At 39.9% G+C, this 23176-nt stretch overlaps 1 protein-coding gene across 1 annotated transcript in view; it reads left to right on the plus strand.

The window, feature by feature from the left end:
• The first annotated feature begins 720 nt into the window (after positions 1-720).
• XRCC5 (X-ray repair cross complementing 5) overlaps positions 721-23176 on the plus strand; it is a 96258-nt gene continuing 73802 nt past the window's right edge. Inside the window, exons 1-8 of the mRNA XM_007966202.3 lie at positions 721-849; positions 4405-4518; positions 7989-8172; positions 9391-9439; positions 10683-10805; positions 14032-14223; positions 17877-17991; positions 20125-20263. Of these exons, the coding sequence (XP_007964393.3) occupies positions 829-849; positions 4405-4518; positions 7989-8172; positions 9391-9439; positions 10683-10805; positions 14032-14223; positions 17877-17991; positions 20125-20263 (937 nt within the window). The 5' untranslated portion in view covers positions 721-828. The remainder of the gene's footprint in view (positions 850-4404; positions 4519-7988; positions 8173-9390; positions 9440-10682; positions 10806-14031; positions 14224-17876; positions 17992-20124; positions 20264-23176) is intronic.

Consider the following 23176-nt stretch of genomic DNA (forward strand, 5'->3'; position numbering starts at 1 on the left):
AATTAAACCTCGACTCCTCCCTTCCAAGCTGCAGCCACTGATAACTACTGAGAGAGCCTTAGCAGATAACGTCTCATGCCTCCAGGCGTTCGTGCATCCCATTTTCTCTGGAAGAATTTCCTTTTTACTTTTGTGCTCATGGGGAAGTCCTACTCTTCTTGAGTAGGTTCTAAGTTTATCACATCGGTGAAATGTTTCATTATTACACATTTTAGAAGAAAGTTTTCTGCATTCATACTCAAGAAAATGTAACTCCAAAATAACCAAAAATAAAATAAAAAGTAGAAAAAAACCCACAAATGATAAGAGAACAAAAAATAAAAAGTTAAAAAAAATGAAAAACTGAAATTAAAAAAAGATTTTTTTAAAAAGTAAAAAAAAGAAAAGAAAATCTAACTCCACAGCTCTGACACAAAATGCCGTAGGTGTTTTTCTCAATGAGTGAAAAGGGAAGTGAATCTTTAAGTGATTAAGCGAATCGTTCAGTAAATTTGTCGTACTAGCGTCTCAAGAGACTCAACAACCACAGGCTCCAGAGCAGGGTGTAATGGAGGGAGTCTGCGCATGCTCGGCGGGAATCGGCGCATACTCGGCGGGAATCTGCGCATGCTCGGCGGGAATCTGCGCAACCTCGGCGGGAGTCTGCGCAAGCTCGGCGGGAGTCTGCGCATGCTCAGAGCTGCGGGGCACGGTTTCCCCGCCCCTTTCAGGCCTAGCAGGAAGCGAAGCGGCTCTTCCCGCTATCTGCCGCTAGTCCACCGGAAGCGAGTTGCGAGACGGCAGGTTCCCGCCCGGAAGAAGCGACCAAAGCGCCTGAGGACCGGCAACATGGTGCGGTCGGGGAATAAGGTATAAAGAAAGCCATGGGCTTGGGCCTTACCCTTGCGGGGGGATCCGGAGAGGGTGGTTCGGAAGCGGGAATCGTGGGATCACGGCCATGCCAAAGAATGGGGCAAGAGAAGATCGTGGTGGTGGGCTCAGTCAGGAGGGCCGGGACCGAGGGATGCGCTATGAGAAAAGCTGGGGATTTGGGGTTCCAAGACCTGAATTTGAGCCTCGCCGACTCCATCTTTTCCACTACCCACCCATCCCATCCCTTTTCTCCCTCTGCTCTTTGTCTCACCTCCCTCCCCACCCGCCTCCCCCTCTCTCCCTTTATCCCATTCCACTCCTTAACCCCACTTCCTCTATTACTTCTGAGCCTGGGTTCTTAAGATCTCTATGAGAGTGAAAATTAGCTGTGATAAAGCAACTATCCCACAGGGCTTGTTGTAAAACTTAAGAGAAGGACTATCTGTGACTAAAATAACTTAAAATGCAAAGTGTCGTATTATTACCTTGATAATAACGTAATATCCCGCATTTATTGAAAGCCTACTCTGTGAGGGACGGATGTAAACCTTTTATTCCTATCTCATTTAATCTTCACAACCCCTTAAAGTGAAAACTACCCCCATTTTGCAAGTGGGAAAACCGAGGAATAAAGAACTGTGGGCTTTTCGTGGTGAAATCCGGATTTGAATCCAAACAGTCTGGTTTCAGGGCCCTGGAGAACCCCTGTGTTGCTAGAAATCTATGACCGTTGGTGTCCCAGATCAATAACAGAAATTACAATGAATTTTAAAGTGATTTTTTTTTTTTCAACATCAAAGGGTGGTAGTTGTCTCTGAAGGGTCACTAGAGGGAGATGTGGTTCCAGGGATTAATGAATTCATTCACTACAGATAAACAAGAAACGAGTTTGAGCACTCGTCATTGAGAAATGTTGATTAAAACAATCATGCTGCTTTTGATCGTTTTTGAACGATAATGCCACTCACCTCCTTTGTTCCTCCTCTTTCAGCTCCTGAAAACTTTGTAGCTCTAGTGGAGGAACTGTTTGTGGCAGATGGACTGGAAGTAAAATTCTAACAGCCTGTATTGCTTTGGTATAGAAATGAAGAGTTGCTATGCTGCCCAGTTTCTCTTTCTCACTTTTCTTGCTGCTGCCAGATAGGAACTCGGATATATAGACGACTCTGCTTCCAGACAAGAAGTTCCATATTTGAAAACCTTTGATGGCATTTTCTGCATACCTAATTCATGACAAAGTGCTTTAGTCATCTATAGAGTTTTCTGGTTTAAAAGTAGCTTTTGTGGATGTGTATCAAATAAGTGCAACAGCATATTTTGTGACTCAAGTCTTTTTAGGTTATTATGCCCCAGGCATTGAAACTGGGATGTACATTTTACTGTTCTCAAAGGAATTTTGTGGTTTATTAGCACCTTTTTTTTTTCAAATTATCTATTTTTACTTCAGAAATCTCTTAATATTAGTGCATTGTGTTGTTTGTAAACTAGTGAAAAATAATCTTTCCTTTTCATATGTTGCCTGAGATGCAACCACATTTATAAATCATCTATAACTTTCTTGATAGAAATTCATTCAGGTTTTTAAAACATTTCTAGGGTTAAGAGGTCACTTAAAAAAGAGTAATTTCTTTATTGATCACTTCTAAATGTTATTTTTTTATCCCTTATATGGAGTTGCACCAGTTTCCCTGTAACTTCCATCTGTTGATCCTGTTGTCTTTCTTGCAGACCTAATCCTTTTATACAACAGCTGTCAAATATCTTGGGGGAGGCCAGACACGGTGGCCCATGCCTGTAATCCTAGCACTTTGAGAGGCAGAGGTGGGAGGATTGCTTAAGCCGAGGAATCTGAGACCAGCCTGGGCAACACAGTGAGACCCCATCTCTACAAAAAAGAAAAATATAAGAATTAACTGGGCATGGTGGGGTGCAACTGTGGTCCCAGCTATTTGGAAGGCTGAGGTAGCAGGATCACTTGAGCCCTGGAGATGGAGGCAGCAGTGAGCCATGATCACACCACTGCACTCCAGCCTGGGTGACAGACTATGTCTCAGAAAAAAAGGGAAAAAAATGATGGGGAGGAAGACTATTATGTTTCCTTTAATCTTCTCATCTGGCTTAAATATCTAGTTTTTTCCTACTGTTCTTTACATCATATATTCTTCAGATTCTTCCCTAACCTGCTCGTTTCATGTTCATTTGTAATTAATTTTCCTGGTAAGATGTTAGCCCAGAACTGCTCACAGTTTGTTTGATCGGTACAAAGCACTGCTGGGACTATCAGTGAGAGTCAAGGAATGTTAACTCCAGAAAGGACTTTAAACCTCATCTAGTCCAACAGTTTCTTACTTTTTAGTATTATTAACAGTGAGATTAAGTGACATTCCCAAGGACTCAGAACTAATGGGTAGGAGAGATGGGACTAGATCCCAGGTTTCCCAATTGCTATTATCTTTTTTCACCGGAAAACCCTTCTTTTCTCTTTTTGAATTCACTACACTGTTGATACAGACCAACATATTTAGGCAACGAAGTAAGATAGGTGCGGGGAATGTGGTGCAAAAGACATTTCACATTGTTGATTGATTTTATAACTCACACTGAAATTGTGAGTTGCCATCAGTCCAGGTCTCTTCTGGCTTGTATTCAGGTAAACTTTGGAAGCCAGGTATAAATAACTTTACATGTATTGCATTTAGTTTATGTTTCTCTTGTTTTCTTAGTCTCCTACATACGTGATTGCTATGTAATAGCTTGTGCCTTAGCTTATGTGATTCCCTCTGTCTGTAACTTCCTTGTTCACATGATTGACTCCTACTCATTAAGACTCACCCAAGGAAGTCCACATTCAGGAAGCTTTTTCTGCCCCCTCACCGCTCTGGTAATCCCCTCTACCAGTCTTGAGTGGATGCTCCTTTTGTGTCTCTCAGTGCCCAGTGCATACTTCTATTCATGGAACATTGTTCTGGTATTATTTGTTATCTTCTGTGTCCTTTACTAGAATAGATTTGGTGTCTTTATTTTAGATCATCAGTTTACAAACTGACTCAAATTGTCAGGGTCTACCTCTTAGCATATATCTAGATTCTAGCAGTTACTTGTAACAAAAATGCTTCATAACAAATTATGCCCCAAATCAGTGACTTATAATGAAAACATCTGTTCTCATGTTTGTAGGTCTACAGATCAGCTGCAGTTTGTCTGACGCATACTGGGCATAACTGGGTTTAACTCTGGCCTGCAAGTTGGCGTCATATCTACTCATCATGGATTTATTCTGGGGCTCAGACCAAAGGAGTGGCAGCTATCTGGAGCATGTTGCTCTCCGGGTAGAAACTTCTGTAGCTTTTAGAAAGTACCAGGACTATATAAGCGTTTTCCGTAGTGAAAATTTATATGTCTTACAAACATTCTTATGTAGAACACATCCCTTTCTCACATCTTTACTAAATAGTGATACAGGTTCATGAATACATTAATAAGCAAGGGACATTCTGACCATCTTTTTTCATGACTTCTTTTCTCAAACACTCTTTGGAACTTTGTTTTCAGGCAGCTGTTGTGCTGTGCATGGACGTGGGCTTTACCATGAGTAACTCCATTCCTGGTGTAGAATCCCCATTTGAACAAGCAAAGAAGGTGATAACCATGTTTGTCCAGCGACAGGTAAGTTTCAGATTGACACTGAGCTTGTAACCCATGTTTCAATTGCTTGTTGTCTCTACCTTACTAATGCAAGATACCAGCCTCCTTATAGTGTCCAGCCCTCTGTTTAAGGGAATCTGGGGAGTTTCCTTATGTGTACTCACATACATGTTCACCTCCCACTACAGTCTGATATTTTTTCTTCCCGCATTTTGGCCCCTTCACTATTACAGTTTTTATCAGAAACAAGAGGCAGTAAAAAGTAATGTTTAAAAGCACAGTCCCTAGAGACAGATGACTTGGGTTTGAATCCTTGCTCTGCCATGTTATTTACTAACCTGAACTTGAACAAGTCCTTCAACTTCTTTGTGACTAGTTATCTTTTGCTATGTAATAAACTACCCCAAAATATAGTGTCTCACATTTTAAAAAATCATCATTCTTGGTTCTGTGGGATGACTGGGTTGCTCAGTTGGGTGATTCTCTATTGAGGCCCCTTACGCAGTTGCAATCAGATGGCATCTGGGGCTGGAGTCATCCACAGGCTCAACTGGACGAGATGTCCAAAATGGCTCACTCACATGGCTGGAAGACGTGCTTTCTAGTGGCTGTGAGCTCAGTTGGGGCTGTCCATTAGAACCTCTACATGTGGTTTCTGTATAGTTTGAATTCTCACATGAAGCAGCTGGTTCTAAGGAGTATCCGTTCTATGAGACTCTGCCTATGTGGCTTCTTATGACCTATTTTTAAAAACCCCAGAAAGTCGTTTTTTATTAGTCAAACAAGACACTAAGGCTAGGTCACATTTAAGGGAGGAGAATTAGACTCCCTTTCTTAAAGAGTAGCCTGCAAATACACGGAGAGAAAGAACGGATGGTGGCTATCTTGAGGTTAGCTACTACAGTGCCTCAGTGTCCCATTTGTAACATGAGAATAATAATACCTGTCACATAGGGTTGTTTTGAGGAATAAAAGAATTAATGTAGATAAAGTGCTTAGAATAGTGCTTGGAATTTTGTAAACACTATGTAGGTATCAGCTATTTTTATTTCTGCCCCTTCTACTTGGTATGACTGCCACTTTTGCTAAGTCCATGAGTTTCTGCTTCTTTCACTGTCTACTGCTGCTCCTCCTGGACACTTCTGTTCTTCTGTGTGTTTCCACTTCCGTTGAGCACTAGTACGTCCCAACTGTCATTCCAGATTTTTAAAAATCTTGATGACCTGGAATCCTTGAGGTGTTGTGTCAAGGAAGGTGCTCTAACCCTGTTCTTGGTTATGGTTGTGTTGGTGGAATTCAAGTAGCGTGGCAGTGCCCTAGTATGCTGTTAGAGAAGGTAGGTAGACATGAGCAGGGCAGGAGAGAGGGCCTCCGAGAATGTTGGGCATTTGTGAAACCATGGTTAGGCAATTAGAAATCTGTCCCTCTGAAGTGATGAGCAGGGCAAGGGAGGGTCCCCAAAGCTGTCAGGTTCTCACTGAGGGGAAGACAGGCGGGCATAAAATATCACTGTAAGGTAATAAGTGGCCATGATTGGCGCCAGGTATTTTAACAACAGACAGAAAACACCTGGAGTTAGCAAGCCACAATCCCTAAGGTTTCGAGCATGCGCAGTAAAAGAGCAAGATGGTGAAATTTAACCGGTATAAAAGCTTCCTGTGGGGGCGCTCGAGCAAAAAGGGCGAGTTGCCTCTACTGAGCATGCGCATGACTAGTAAACACATTACGCGTGCGGCCCACTCCTAAGCAGGGCTAGTGCGCATGCGTTGATTAATTCGGCCTGCTCTAGGAAGGAACAAAGGAAACTGGAAGCTCGGGAAAAGATGGCGCCGGGGGGGCGGGGCTGTCTAAAAACTAAACAAAGAAGGGCGCAGCGCGCTTGATTTTTTATGTCGCCCTCTTGGTTCTCTTCCAAGCGTACTCTGCTTTCTCCAGTAAACTCTGACTTTGCTAAAAATAAATTTTTCCTCCTGCTTTAAATCTTGCCTGTGTCTGTCGTTTGAATTCTTTACTTCGAGAAGACCAAGAACCGAGATTACTGCAGAGTCGCCGCTGCGGAGTTTCTCTAGATAACTGCCGGCTCACACCCCAGTAACAAGAGTATAGGTGTTTTTTTGTTTGTTTCTGTTTTAAGGAGGAAGAATCAGGAAGTCAGAATCAGGAGCTTAGTGCCACTCACTTACTACATTCTGAATTTTCTCCCCTCCCATGACAGATTTTCTCTAGGGCAAGATTCCCTTGCCTTAAGATGGATGCTTGTCTAGGCGGCAGATACTTGCTCAGCCATTATGCTAGACATGTTTGAATCCAGCAGCAGACACCTTTACTCCATGTACAACTGGGAATTGTAATTGTGTTGTTTACAGACTAAACGATTAAACAGACCCTACAAAAATGAAGAATGACAGAATTCAATTATCTATTCGTACAGCACTCTTCCCCATCAATGTAAAAAGGCCTGTGTTAATAATTAGATGGGGACAAGCCTGTCTTTTGTGTCAGATACTATTTTTGGTTTTTATACTTTATTATGAAGTATTTCATAAAAGAGGCAAATGCAGAGAGTATACAGGTAACCAATTTTTCCATTGTCTTATGCTGTAAATCTTCATGTTTTACCACATTTGTTGGATTTTTTTTTTTTTTAAATAAAGTGTTACAGATAAACTTGAAGGCCCTTGCTAACCCTTTTTTTCTCTTCTCCTTTTCTCAGGATTTTGGTAGTTAGTACCATGTATATTTTATACTTGGACATGAGTATATACTGATAAATACTTAGTATTGTATAAAGCTGTCAAAAGTGTATGTAAATGGTTTTATATGGTACATGTAATTCTGTAGCATATCTTTTATCAGCCTTTTTTAAAGATCTTTTCATGTTGATATGTGTTGCACAAGTTTATTCATTTTTACTGGAGTATGGTATTTTGTTGTATAAATATTCTGCAATGTATTTTTGCATTCTCCTGTTTATTGATAGTTTGCTTCCAGTTTTTGCCCCATTAAAACGGTGCAAAAGTGTAAACTTCCTATCTGTACATAATTTTTCTAGGGTATATGGTATATGCCTGCCGGTGAAATTGCTGGGATGCAGGCTATCCTGCATTTTTTTTAAACCTCTGGAAAATTTAAACCTTAGACATTCTATAAAGACATACTAAAATCTTTTCAAATTATTCATGATTGGTTCTCTAATTGAGAATTAGAGTTTGATTTGGCTGGAAGTCATCAAGAGCACTTAACCACCCTCCTATTTCCACACCCCAACTTCTGCTGAAAGGAAGGGTGAGACTTATAGTCAATGAAAAAAATCTGTTTAGAACCTAAGAATTGTCATTGTCTGTAAGTCTCATGTTTCATCCCGCCCAGTACTATATGACCCCAGGGATCTGCCATAGGGAGGTCTGATTTTCCTGCTCCCTGAGGTTGGGTATTTTATTGCTTCCAGGTTGTTCTAATATAGTTTTCTGCCATCTGACTTTTTTTTCTAGGTGTTTGCTGAGAACAAGGATGAGATTGCTTTAGTCCTGTTTGGTACGGATGGCACTGACAATCCCCTTTCTGGTGGGGATCAGTATCAGAACATCACAGTGCACAGACATCTGATGCTACCAGATTTTGATTTACTGGAGGACATTGAAAGCAAAATCCAACCAGGTTCTCAACAGGCTGACTGTATCCTTTTTCTGCCAGAGAAGACTTTAAGAAATTTCCTTTATTCCGGGAATCGTAAAGCAGTTTGATGAGACACCCCCAGAGTTTCAGCTATGAGTATATGGGTATATTTTGCTCTGAGGAGGGGGAGGTAATGTGTTAATAGGGTTTAATGTGAAATTAATCAGTTTAAAACGGTGCCTGGGTTCCTAGCCCTCCACTCACTTCCCTATTCTCTGCATGGGTGATGATATTGAGAGGTTGGGAGGCATAGGAAGAGGGAAGATCCTAGGGAGCACATGTGAGCATTGACTATATGCAGAGGGTTTTAGGGGTGCTAGTTAGAAATGTTTGGAGGTGGACGAAAGATTTTTTTTTTTTTTTTTTTTGAGACGGAGTCTCGCTCTGTCGCCCAGGCTGGAGTGCAGTGGCTGGATCTCAGCTCACTGCAAGCTCCACCTCCCGGGTTCACGCCATTCTCCTGCCTCAGCCTCCCTAGTAGCTGGGACTACAGGCGCCCGCCACCTCGCCCGGCTAGTTTTTTTGTATTTTTTAGTAGAGATGGGGTTTCACCGTGTTCGCCAGGATGGTCTCGATCTCCTGACCTCACGATCTGCCCGTCTCGGCCTCCCAAAGTGCTGGGATTACAGGCTTGAGCCACCGCGCCTGGCCGATAAAAGATATTTTTAAAAGAGCATCCTCCCAGTGTTCTCTACTTTTTTTCTAGGTGGAAGATGTTTTTGTACCAGAAATCAGATTGATACCCAAAGTGAGATTTCCAGTTTACTCCACAGGTCCCCTAATTTTAAGGGATCACTCTTGTTCTTTTTCTAATCAATTAGTAGTGCTATTCCTGATCACTGGGAAGTGCTGTTGTGTTAGGAGTGACTTGCAAATGCTACATATGGTTCGCTTCGTATTTAAAAATGAACTGTGACCACCAAAAATGGGTTCTAGATACTATTAAATGACATAATTTTTGGTTAAATGAATGCAATGTGTTAGGTTACTTTTTGTTTATATTTCTTGGTTGTTTTTGGCAGAATATGTACTTTGATATATAGAATGTATGAATATATGTTAGTGAACTTTGGAAGAAGGACATTCAGGCACGTACTTTTAAGTCATCACATAGTTCAGTGTCCACAATTTACAGCACAGTGGACTTCATTGGAAAGAGTTGCATGTTCATGGCATGAAGAGACTGTTTGGTGATATCCCTGTCCTTAACTAGCTGAGTCCTGGATGCACTAATCGTGAGCATGGATGTGATTCAACATGAAACAATGTAAGTGTTCCAAGGAAGAGAGCTAGAAGTGAATCTTTCTGCAAAAATTGTATGGGTTAATGTATTGATTGTACTTTGTGATTCATTGTTAATCAAGCAACATGTTTGTGTGGCAAGAGAAACATTTTATAGAATTGAATGGTTCAGTCCAACCTTTCTGTTTTATAAGAGTTTTAAAAGAGGAAGGGCTATACTCGGTGAGTATTTCTCTGGGAGAAGTAAAACATTTGACTTATTTCAGTTTACTTCCTATTAGATTTAAGCTGATTACCAGGAATTTTAAAAAACACTAAGTGGTATAAGCCATATGTCGTTAAGTGCATAGTAACTCTGGCCAACTTCCCTTTTTTGTTGTGTGTGTATGTTGGTGTTTTTGTTTTTGTTTTTGGAGTTGGGGTCTTGTTCTGTTACCCAGGCTAGAGTGCAGTAGTGCCAATATGGCTTACAGCAACCTCAGCTTGGTCTCTTGGGCTCAAGAGATCCTTGCATCTCAGCCTCCTGAGCTACTGGGACTACAGGTGCATGCCACCAAGTCCAGCTAATTTTAGAATTTTTATTTTTGCAGAAATGGTCTCACTATTTTGCCCAGGTTTTCTCAAACTCCTGGCTTCAAGCAGTCCTCCTATCTTGGCCTCCCAAAATATTAGGATTATAGGCATGAACCTCTATGCCTGGCCTGCTTCCTAATTCATTATTTAATTATTGTGCCTTGGAAATGTATCTCTGGAGACGTACATGTACATATACACATACCTCTTGCCTGTCAGGGAAATCATTTGCACTAAAATCCCAGGCCTAAATCTGTATAATCATTTCTTAGTCTCTGCCTATCCTCTGCTGAATCTCGCCACACAAAATCTGCATGGAATCAGAGCAGGATATGTAGAAAGTGAACCTGAGCAAGGCTGAAGTTATAGTATGCTGGGATAATTCTTTGTTTACATTCTGCCTGTATGGAGGCTGGGAAGGGATATTTTTTCATCACATTTGAGTTACGGATCCAGAAAGATAATATTTCCATAATGCTCAGAAATTTTGGCCAAGGTGTTCAAAGTATAAAGTATATCAGGTTGATTATGAATTTAATGAGAACTTCATTGGACTACTAGAATGTAATCACATTTATTAACTTTATCCAGATCCGTTTCTAAGCTTCTGTCCTCAGTGACCAAGTATATTTGAATTTGTAGAAAAATAATAATTCAGGAGAATGATTTCTTAATATGATAACTCTCTCTTTTAGAGGAAAGAAGTTTGAGAAGAGGCATATTGAAATATTCACTGACCTCAGCAGCCGATTCAGCAAAAGTCAGCTGGATATTATAATTCATAGCTTGAAGAAATGTGACATCTCCCTGCAATTCTTGTAAGAGCCTAAGAATAATGCATGTAGACAAATCCTGTGATTTCCTAATGCAGTGAATGGGAGCTCTTTATAAAAGAGTACTTGGTTTATGGGAATTTTCACTTTCTGCTCCAAGGCTGAATCTGTCAGATGACTGACTACTCAGCAAACATTTGCTGATTACTTTCTGTGTTCTAGGAACTGTTCTGAGTGGTGGTGACAAAAAGATGAAAGTCAGTGATCCAGAAGAATTGAGCTTAGTGGCAGATCATTGTTTAGTGTTGTTAGACTCAACGAATTGAGGATTAGAAGAACCCTTTGAGGATATCCAGTTTGTCTCCTTCCTGCATAGAAGGCTTTACCCAAACAGTTAGCAGATTGATGGATTTTTTTTTTTTTAAACAGCTCTAGAGAACTGTGTCCTATAGAGAGTGGATGTTTTAGGGTAGACAGGAATGCCAACTTGGGAATCATTCTAAATACATAACATGTTTATATTTAATTCTTTACAGATCCAAAATATATAGACACATATATAAAATTTGATTTGCTTATGTTTATTCAGAGATGGAGTATAAAACTTTAGGGGAAAAATATGTATTTCACAATTTGTTAGGGAGAGAATTCTTCCTCGCACAGTAACTTGAATTTTCCCTCCAGGATTTGTTTTCTGTGTGTTATATCCCTAACAAAAATTTCTTTTCACTACACTAACCCTTCTTGCTGCATTTGGAACCTATTTTTTCTTGTCCTATTTTTGGTGACAATTGAGTGGTGGTATAGGATGTTGAATTATTAATCTTCTGGGAATACTCGTTTTTCAAATTGAGAGCTATGTCAAGAAGCCTGTAGCTTAGAGTAGTAAGCCTTTGGCTTCATAAAATGCCAGGGGACATGAAGAACTTGTTTTGCGTGTATGAGTAGTCTTCTCTTAAAACTACTGAGCGACATCTCTTTTCTGTATGACTGGAAAAAGAGTTCAGAATAACCCATCAGCCTGGCGCGGTGGCTCAAGCCTGTAATCCCAGCACTTTGGGAGGCCGAGATGGGCGGATCACGAGGTCAGGAGATCGAGACCATCCTGGCTAACACGGTGAAACCCCGTCTCTACTAAAAAATACAAAAAACTAGCCGGACGAGGTGGCGGGCGCCTGTAGTCCCAGCTACTCGGGAGGCTGAGGCAGGAGAATGGCGTAAACCCAGGAGGCGGAGCTTGCAGTGAGCTGAGATCTGGCCACTGCACTCCAGCCTGGGCGACAGAGCGAGACTCCGTCTCAAAAAAAAAAAAAAAAAAAAAAAGAATAACCCATCAAACCAGTACTTGTTAAGATGGTACTTCAGAGAAATTAAGTGCTTTTAAGTGACACTTCTTATTGAGTTGAGGTTTTTCTCAGTACTTCAGAAGCCCAGCTCAGCTTCTGGTCCCTTTTCATAATCTCAGGATGCCTTTACATGTTAGAAGCATACTGCATTTCTGTGAATGTCATTCGAAAGAGCTACCCATTTTTTTTTTGATGAGCAATACAGAAAAGTGTGCAGAAGAGAAAGCATAACCTATCTGCTTTTTATTTGGTTGTATTTTTTTCTTGGTAATGTGCTTTCTTCCTGTGCTACAAACCTCCAGCATACAAAGTAGAGTTCATAGTTTTACTGTTTGTTGTATTCCATGTACAACTGATTGTTGTAATTGGACTAAAAAAAATACCGGCAGCCCAGAGAAGCACTGTGTTCTGTTTTTAATTAATTAATTAATTAATTGATTTATTTTTAGAGATGAGGTCTTCTTCTGTAGTGGCATAGTTGTAGCTCACTGTAGCCTAAAACTCTTGGGTTCAAGTGAACCTCCTACCTGAGCCTTCTGTATAGCTGAGACTACAGATGCATGTTACCCAGCAGTTTTTAGGTTTTTTGTTGTTGTTTGTTTGTTTGTTTTTGAGATGGAGTCTCACTCTATTGCCTAGGTTGGAGTGCAGTGGCGCAATCTCGGCCCACTGCAACCTCTGCCTCCCAGGCTCAAGCAGTTCTCCTGTCTCAGCCTCCCTAGTAGCTGGGATTTCAGGCGTGTGCCACCATGCCCGGCCAATATTTGTATTTTTAGTAGAGATGGAGTTTTACCATGTTGGCCAGCCTGCTCTTGAACTCCTGACCTCAAGTAATCCACCTGCCTCGGCCTCCCAAAGTGCTTGGATTACAGGCGTGAGCCACTATGCCTGGTGTAGTTTTTAGTTTCTTCTACTGACTACTGAGGAAGCTTATTTCTGATCTAATGCAGAATAGCCAGAACTGTTACTGTAATTTCTTTTTCCAGGATAACTTCCTTTCCCTTCGCTTTTATGACATTTGTCCTTTTCTGGTTGTTGCTTTGGAAACAGGAGTAACCTGATGCAAACCTTGTGTGTCACACTTTCCTCCCTGGAAACTTTTTACCTGATAAATAATGTAGGACATGCAAATTACATCATGCTGTGTTTGCTAAGTAGATGAAGAAAAATTGCGAACAGAAAGTCCTGTTTTAAGTGTAGCAAATAAAATGAGAAATCATCTTAAAAACAAATTTATTTCTCATAGTTCTGGAGGCCAGGGAGTCCAAGATCACAGCACTAACAGATTTGGTATCTGCTGAGAGATCTCTGCTCTCAAGATGGTGCCTTGTTGCTGTGTCGTCCCATGTCAAAAGGGCTAACACTGTTCTCACATGGTGGAAGGACATAAAAGGCAAAAATGGCAAAAAGCCTCTCCATTTTTTTTAAGGTCGCTAATTCCATTTATGAGTTCCCCACCCTCAGGATTTCATTACCTCTTGAAGGGCCTTTGTCTTAATGGTATCATATTGGTGATTAGATTTCAAAATAATGATTTTGGGGGACACGTATAGACCATTACAATGTGGAAGAGGCCAGTCTGAGAGAGGGAAGCCAGCATAAAGGCAAATGAAGGTAAAATAGAGAGAGGGGGAGGGAAATCCTTGCCACAGTTGAGACCCTGGGTCTGGACTTTCTAAGGCCTTGTGCCACCCTGCCCTTTCAATTACTTGGTTATGTAGTAGCCAGTGATTTTCCCCTTTTACAAATCAAAGACGTTTCAGTCACTTGAAACTGGGAGAATATTGTCTAAGGTAGATAATAGTCGTTTGACAGCTGAGAAATTCAAAACTTGGTAAGGTTGACTGATGTGCTCATTTGCTCATACCTGATGAGTTACAGTTACAGGATTAGAACACTAACTACTGTTGATCTTTCTTTAATAGCTTGCCTTTCTCGCTTGGCATGGAAGATGGAAGTGGGGACAGAGGAGATGGCACCTTTCGCTTGGGTGGCCATGGGCCCTCCTTTCCACTAAAAGGAATTACCGAACAGCAAAAAGAAGGTCTTGAGATAGTGAAAATGGTGATGATATCTTTAGAAGGTGAAGATGGGTTGGATGAAATTTATTCATTCAGGTAAGAATTGAAAAAATTGATGGGAATTTTTAATTGTACCCTCATAAATTGCTGTTTTGATTAGAGGTCTCCCAAATGTTTCCTTTTTCTGGGCCACTCTTGAATTAGTCATTCCTTAATATTCTGAGTTTTATTAAATAAATAGTACACCCACCCTTAATCACCCTTTTTAAAGTTTGTGTTCTTGGCATGTGTTTCTCATTTATTTCCAGGACCTGTGTCAGCAAAGTTCAGGAATATATAGATACCATGAGAAATTAACAAGTCAAATTGCAAAAGATGAAGTAGTAGATTTCTTCATTATGCCAAGCTTGGGATACGTTTCTTGGGCCCTTTCTTTTTACACATCTACAAAAAACATTCTTAATTATAGAAACTGGTCTCAGATCTGAGATAGTCACTATCTTCTTATCATCCATTTAAGGTTTTAGAAAGTAGCATACTATGGTTTAGTGATTTTTTAAAAAACTTTGATCACAAAGCAGTTTGATTGAGTGAAAAAAAAAACCCAAAAACCTACAATGTAAAGAGTTCATGGCCTACTTTATGTGGGCGTTGGAAAGGCAGAATGATTTAAGACAAGTGAATTCCTTGAAGTACCATGTAACGATAAAGCAAACTGCTTTTTCAACCATCCAGCTAGAGACTATGGAAGAAACTGTCTCCTTTATCTTATTCTTGGTTGGAATTGGACATACATGCATTTTGAGCAAAGAACCTAAGAAGGATTGGTGGCGTCTAGAATAGTGTGTGTCTATGGGGTTCAATTTGGTAAAAGTGGCAATAGAGTACTTTACATAGCATTATGGCTTGGGTGGTTCAAATCATCAGGGATAATACTGCTTGATATTCATGAATTATTTCCAAATAATTAAACACCCTGTACACAAAATACAGGGTGTTTAAGCACATTGAAGTAATGATTCAACAACTGGAATTTTTTTAAGTAGCTACAGTGTATATCTCCTTAATATTTTTTCTCAATGTTTTTAATATTTCTGATGAGCTATAATTGACAAAAACTATATTCTGATTTTCTAAATGCAGACAGCCTTGAAAAATGATAGGTAAATGGAAATTTAGGAAACAGAATTGTAATTGCCCACAGGATTGCCCTAGGAATCAGTGAGGAATCCTGTGAGGTGAAGTTTCTTGGCATAATGTGTTCTTGTCACAATATATACGGATATGTGTTCCTAAGTTGTTTCTCTTTCAAATTTGCGAATAAATGCCTTAAGCTAAACATATTACCCATGATATCATAAAGAAAAATCAGGCTGGGCATTGCGGCTCATGCCTGTAATCCCAGCACTTTGGGAGGCAGATCACTGGAGGTCAGACGGAGTTTGACACGAGCCTGGCCAACATGGCGAAACCCTGTCTCTACTAAAAATAGAAAATTAGCTGGGCATGGTGGTGCATGCCTGTAGTCCCAGCTACTCCGGAGGTTGAGGCAAGTGAATCACTTGAACCTAGGAGGTGGAGGTTGCAATAAGTCAAGATCATGCCACTGTACTCCAGCCTGGGTGTCAGAGCGAGACTCTCTTTCAAAAAGAAAAGAAAAATTAGAGGCCAATATAGATTACTCTTTAAAAAGTGGTTTTGTTTGTTTTTTAAAATTTTCTGTAGCATATCAGGTAGGGAAATTATTGACTATGCATTGTTTTAGCATTTCGAAGCTGCTTTGATTTTAGGTCTGCAGTGAAGTATAGACCACAACTTTACCATCCAATACAGTAGCCATTAGCTATATGTGGCTATTTAAATTCAAGTTAGTTAAAATTAAATACATTTTAAAATTGAGTCTGTAGTCATAGTATCTGTGTTTAAAGTGTCTATTGGGCTAGCATGGTTAGAAATAGAACATTACCATCATTGCAGAGAGTTGTACTGGACAGCACTGGACTAGATCTATCTCCATATAGATCTTAGGAACAGAACTTGACATCTGCTTGAGGAGATTGAGCTCTACTGCAAAACTGAGTCAGTTGTTCTCAGATTTTTTTTTGAGACAGGGTCTCGCTCTGTCACCCAGGCTGGAAAGCAGTGACGTGATCTCGGCTTACCACAACCTCTGCCTCCCGGGTTCAAGCAGTTCTCATGCCTCAGCCTCCCAAGTAGCTGGGATTACAGGCGTGGGCCACCACGCCCAGTTACTCAGATCTTATATATTGGATGCCAGTCTTTAGAATTTTCCCTGAAATAGAATCTAAACCTCATGGTGATTTTAGGCCATGAGGTTTATATTCTGTTTGACTAGTAATGTTGTATGAGACAGGTTAGACCTGGTTCAGACCCATTCATTCCTTAACAAATCCAGAGTCATTGTGCACCATAGGCTTTGGAAGCTGGGTGTCAGGTAAGATATCTATTATTCATTGTAAATTATTTCTGAAAATTGGAGTCTCTTGAGACCTCTCTGTCCATAACCCTGTGGATAATGTAAAATAATACTCTTTACCACTTTGTAGATCTGTTTTTTTATCTATACCAAGGAGTTCAGCCAGAAAGTCTGGACTGTATGCTTTGAGTGTATTTTGTCATTAATTCCTTTGCTGCTGATTTTAGTGAATACCACAAATTCCACCTATGTGCTGTCGTCTTCCCTGTCGTGTTTGACTAGGGGCCAGATGAAAATATGATTGATCTTCACTTTTGTTTAAATGAAGCAGCACTCCACAACACTGTTTACACCTCTCCCAGCCTTTCCCACCAGTAAGAAACCTAGAGTTAACCTGTTTTACCTTAAGACTAAATGTGAACTAAATTCCTTTATTCCTTGGAGAGTCTTTAACTCTCCCTATTATATACATATAAAAACATGTATCTTTAATATTCAGAATTGGAATTAATGAATTATAGAGTTGTAAACAGTGATGATAATTATAGGATGGTGCCCTCCCTTGGATATTCTAGAGCAGAGGTTCTTTTTTTTTTCCTTTTTTTTTTTTTTTGAGACAAGTTTCATTCTTGTTGCCCAGGCTGGAGTGCGATGGCGTGATCTCAGCTCACCGCAACCTCCGCCTCCCAGGTTCAAGTGATTCTCCTACCTCAGCCTCCACGAGTAGCTGGGATTATAGACATGTGCCGCCACACCTGGCTAATTTTGTATTTTTAGTAGAGATGGGGTTTCTTCTCCATGTTGCTCAGTCTAGTCTTGAGCTCCTGACCTCAGGTGATCTGCCTGCCTTGGCCTCCCAAAGTGCTGGAATTACAGGCGTAAGTCACCATGCCGGGCCTGAGCAGAGGTTCTTATTCTTAGGTCCATGGTTTTCAGGGAGTTGGTGGTGAACCCTTTATATTGTGTGCAGACTCATTCATGAATGTGCTTTCATCACATACTCAAAGATGTCCTTGGTCCTGAAAAAATGTTAAGAACCTCTGGCAAAGTTGAAAGAAAATACTGAATAAGGGGAAGATAGAGCTGTTCATTTTCACCTGTTAGTAATGTAGCTCCTATTTCCTTCTAAGCCAACTCATTCATGCCCTGGCTATCTCCCAACTTGTGGTTGTTGTTTTCCTGCCATCCCTTGCTGTTTCTCTCTTTATAATTAACAACAGCTCGCTTCTCATTCTAGAAAATCAAATGCATCATCCAGAACAAGGTAACATTTAAAAATTGTTGCTTTCATTTTATATTTTTCTTTATTAAGTGAGAGTCTGAGAAAACTGTGTGTCTTCAAGAAAATTGAGAGGCATTCCATTCACTGGCCCTGCCGACTGACCATTGGCTCCAATTTGTCTATAAGGATTGCAGCCTATAAATCGGTAAGTGGCAGGTACACATTTTTAACAGAAATGTTAGCAGGCAGATAAATATGTGTATATAAGGAACAGACAATTCGTGTGTGTGTTACTCGGAACTGTAATTGCTGCTTTTCTAGTTGTTCTCCCTGCTCATTTAATCTCTTGTGTTTAGCTTTTTATGTAAAAGGCAAGCTAGGAGAGGAAGTTTAAAAAATTGCCTATAATAGAGTTTGATTCCCTCTTCTTTTAGTTTCTCTCCTTTGGTAATTGATTATTAATCGTAAGTTCTAGGCGTCTCTCTTTCTTTGAAAAGAAAGAAAGTGAAATGCATTAAGCTGTGTTATTGTAGTATCATAGCAGAAATGTAGATTATGCACCAAAGTTAAGTTCAGTTTTAGAGCTTCAGTCACACCTAATTTAGTTATGAATGATCTGACAGTAATAACATCTGTGAAATGTAAAAAAAGTTTTGTTACTGTAAAATTGCATTTTATAATATATGTACATTTATTTACAATAGCACACTTTAAAAAATGAATTGCCTTTGGTGATTATTTGATGAAATTCTAGTTTGAGTAGGAATCTGATTGGTGCCTCCATATGAGCCTCCTTGCCTTTTCCCTTTAAGTGTTCAAAATGCAGAGGAACATTTTAGACATAAATATACAAAAACATGTTTTTATGTATTCAGTTTTTTTCTTTGTGTATTAAAGAGCTTAATTCCAAAATACATGCTATATCCTTGAGAACCTTGGGGTAGTTCTTTATTTATTTCAGCTTCCATCAAAGCCTAGAATAGTGTCCCTAGGAATGTGATTACAGTCTCCCTCCTTTCTTATTTTGGGCTCCTTTTCAAATTTCTTTGTTGATTTCTGACACAGATATATTGCTTTTTTTTTTCTATTGAAAACTATGATAAAATATATAGTCCTCTTTTTATTAGACAGTCTGCCTGGGTGCAGTGGCTCATCCCTGTAATCCCAGCACTTTCAGAGGCTGAGGTGGGTAGATCACTTTAGGCCAGGAGTTTGAAACCAGCCTGGTCAACATGGCAAAACCCTGTCTCTACTAAAAATACAAAAATAGTCAGGCATGGTGATGTGTATCTGTAGTCCAAGCTACTTGGGTTTCTGAGGCATGAGTATCGCTTAATCCCGGGAGGCGGAGGTTGCAGCGAGCCAAGATCACACCAACCTGCACTCCAATCTGAGCGATAGAGCAAGACTCTGTCTCAAAAAATAAAAGTTTAAATAAATAGGCCGGGCGTGGTGGCTCATGCCTGTAATCCCAGCACTTTGGGAGGCTGAGGTGGGCGGATCATGAGGTCAGGAGGTTGAGACCATGCTGGCTAACACAGTGAAACCCCGTCTCTACTAAAAATACAAAAAATTACCCAGGCATGGTGGTGGGCACCTGTAGTCCCAGCTACTCTGGTGGCTGAGGCAGGAGAATGTCGTGAACCCAGGAGGTGGAGCTTGCAGTGAGCTGAGATCGTGCCATTGCACTCCAGCCTGGGCGACAGAGCGAGACTCTATCTCAAAAAATATTTTTTTTTTTTTTTTTTTTTTGAGACGGAGTCTTGCTCTGTCGCCCAGGCTGGAGTGCAGTGGCCTGATCTCAGCTCACTGCAAGCTCTGCCTTCTGGGTTTACGCCATTCTCCTGCCTCAGCCTCCCGAGTAGCTGGGACTACAGGCGCCCGCCCCCTCGCCCGGCTAGTTTTTTGTATTTTTTAGTAGAGACGGGGTTTCACCGTGTTAGCCATGATGGTCTCGATCTCCTGACCTCGTGATCCGCCCATCTCGGCCTCCCAAAGTGCTGGGATTACAGGCTTGAGCCACCGCGCCCGGCCTTCAAAAAATAATAATAATAAAATAAATAAAAATATTAGACAGTGTGAGGTTTTGTATAGAAAGTGTGAACGTAAATATTTCTGGATTACCTTTGGGAGAAAATGAAATATGGAGAAAGTTATCCAGTATATTTTGTTATGAAATAAACTAAAAATTTCATAATAGGCATGAGCAAACAAAATAATGTAGCTAGAGTAATTGTTCTGGATTTTTGTCTGTGTCAGAGGGTGTATTAGGTTTTTCATCTTCTATCAATCGGAATCCCAACTTTCCTTGTTTTCTCTTTGTGTTTTGGAACTTAAGATTCTACAGGAGAGAGTTAAAAAGACTTGGACAGTTGTGGATGCAAAAACCCTGAAAAAAGAAGATATTCAAAAAGAAACAGTTTATTGCTTAAATGATGATGATGAAACTGAAGTTTTAAAAGAGGATATTATTCAAGGTATGTCAGTAAGAAAGAGTTTTCACTGTTGCCTAAAAGACATTTTATCTAACGTGATACGATGCCGGCTGGGGTTTATATTATTATTTGTTTAAAGTTACGTCTTTGAGTTATAGAGATACAACAGTTTGAAAGGATAATGAGACCCTAGGTCCTTTAGCTCATTTGTTGGGTCTTAGGCAGGTTGGTTCTCAGGATTACGCTTGGGTGTTCCATCTCTGAGTTTTAAATGTCTTAAGTGGTAATACTTGGCTTTATTTTAAAGTTTGAAACGCACTAGCTAGGAGAATGTTTAATATGGCTGAACTAAGGTTTTTTTATTTTATTTTTGACTTTCATGGTGATTATTCTTCTAAGTGCCAACTTCAGGTTTTATATCCTACCAGATATGCTTCCTTAATTTAGGGGCTGAAAATTATTTGCATTTATTATATTACTTCATATTAAATAGTATTTTTTTAAAAATTGTACTCCTTTACTATACCCATTTAGATTGAATAGTGTGTCTAGATGGCATCTTTATCCAGAGGACTTAGAAACTAGCTGAAGATATCTGTATGTTCAAGACCTAAAATTATTAAGATACCAAATGATGGTTAAGATAGAAACCAGAGTCCTTAAATAAATGTTTTGCCAGGCTATTCACTACCCAGTATAGTTTTGATTTGCAAGTCTTGGAAAGAATTCTTTTCCTCTGTGACACTGTATTTCATCTTACCGTGTATGTTTGTGTGTGTTGGAGGAGGGGGTTGTTTAAAGGTGGTGGTGATTATGATTCCTTCCTTTCTTCTGATGGATTATGTATAGAATGTAATTAATACCCTACAATTTCTACTAATTATTGAGTTCAGTTCTGTAGCATAGAACATGAATTTTGGAATCAAACCTGGGTTAGAATCATGGTTCCATCATTGGTTAATCATTTGATCCTAGTATAATGACTGGCTCATAGTAGGAAGAATAGCATGATTAAAGGCACAAGACCAGGAAAGTAGAGGGACTTCTCAGAGATACTAAGTTGGGTTGGTGTATTGAGCACGTACAGGTTAGTACTTGCGGTAGCATCTAATGGACAGCCTGCATTTTCTCTTTTAATCATCAACGACCATCTTATAAAGCAGGCATTCTTTGTTATTTCCATTTTATAGATAAGGGAACTGAGGCTGAAAGACTCTCATTCACATATTCAAAGCCACACAGCTCTCAACTAGCAGGACTTGGATCTAGTCCTGTACTGCTTCAGAGTCTGTGACTGCATACTATTCTGAATTTGGACTGAGTAATGAAGGGCTTTGGATAATAGGCTAAGAGTTTATGCATAACCTTGAAAACAACATGGAGCCACTTACGGTTTTGAGGAACCATTGGGGCTATGTTTTAGGAAGATTAATATGACAACTGGTTGTAGGGTGGATTGGAAGAAGGACCTAGCGATGAGGATGAATGCCAGTTCTTTTGGTTGTTAGCAAAGAAGGCATCCCTGGTTATCTTAGGCAAAAAGGAAATTTATTGCTGGGGCAATGGAGAGGGAAGAGTTAAAAACTGCTTGGATTCAAAGAGGGTAGAAGTGAATCTTTTCTCCTGTACCTTTTCGTGGTTACCAGCTTACTTCCTTTGTCTATCCTCCAATTTCCAGCCCCTAATCAGCTAGCGGTTTTGTGTGTGTGTGTTTTTTTTTTTTTCTTGAGCTAAGGTACCAGTATACACATGTGTGCAAAGGAATATGGTTAAATGTTGTAGTCTGTTGTAAGTATGCAATGTACAAAAGTTGTAGTTATATGCCCTTTAAGTAAATGAACAAGAAAATATAGAACAGTTTTAGTTAGAATGTTCGTTACAAGTTACATGATTCACACGATTCAAGCAAGAAGATGACTGATGACAGAGATAAGTTAAGACAAACATTTGGTTTAGGTACCAGTCTTAATCATGTGCCATACGTTTCCCTGTTAATTTTTGTTGGAATTTTTGGTTTTGTCACTAGCTTTTTAAAAAAGACATAAATGGAAATAAAAATGTGTTTCTTTTTTGAGATGGAGTCTTGCTCTGTCACCCAAGCTGGAGTGCAGTGGTGCGATCTCAGCTCACTGCAACCTCCACCTCCGGGGTTCAAGCGATTCCCCTGCCTCAACCTCCTGAGTAGCTGGGACTACAGGCGCGTGCCACCATGTCTGGCTAATTTTTTTTGGATTTTTAGTAGAGACAGAGTTTCACTGTGTTAGCCAGGATGGTCTCGATCTCCTGACCTTGTGATCCACCTGCCTTGGCCTCCCAAAGTGCTGGGATTACAGGTGTGAGCCACCGTGCCCAGCCTAAAAATGTGTTTCTTTTTAATAAAATAGATGTCATCAACAGACTAACACTAGATCACAGAATCTGTCCCTGGATATGAAAGTTTTATTGTGTCTTGGAGTAAAGATGCATGTGCTTTTCCTTTGCATTTATCCAAGGCCAGAATCCTTGGATTTTGATGCTCCTTCATCCCACAAAACATATACTGTGTATTGAAAGGGCGTGATTTTCCATAGAATACAGGCTACAGAACAGGGTTGAACTTTTTTTTTCAAGAAGCCAAGAGCCTATATTTATGTAAATATCCTATGCAATTAAAAAGAAAAAGATACAATTAAATCCCAGAAATAAAATAAATTTAAATATAGAAAAGTATACAACTTATCAATTAGATATTTCCAAACAGAAGAGTTTTAGCTTCTGTCAGGCATTGCATATCTCCAGCATGCGTTTTTGAGAACATTTTGTTCTGAAAATTTCCTGTTGGCATTTTTCTCGGTAGGTCTCTAGGTTTCTGAATAATGTGTCTTTATGTTTACAAGTCATGCTGTACTTCAGTCAACCATAGTTTATCTTTGGAGGATAACTGGTATGTTACGTTTGCCAGATTTTTTCTTTTAG

The sequence above is a fragment of the Chlorocebus sabaeus genome, chromosome 10 (genome assembly GCF_047675955.1).
Source record: "Chlorocebus sabaeus isolate Y175 chromosome 10, mChlSab1.0.hap1, whole genome shotgun sequence".
Classification (NCBI taxonomy): domain Eukaryota; kingdom Metazoa; phylum Chordata; class Mammalia; order Primates; family Cercopithecidae; genus Chlorocebus; species Chlorocebus sabaeus.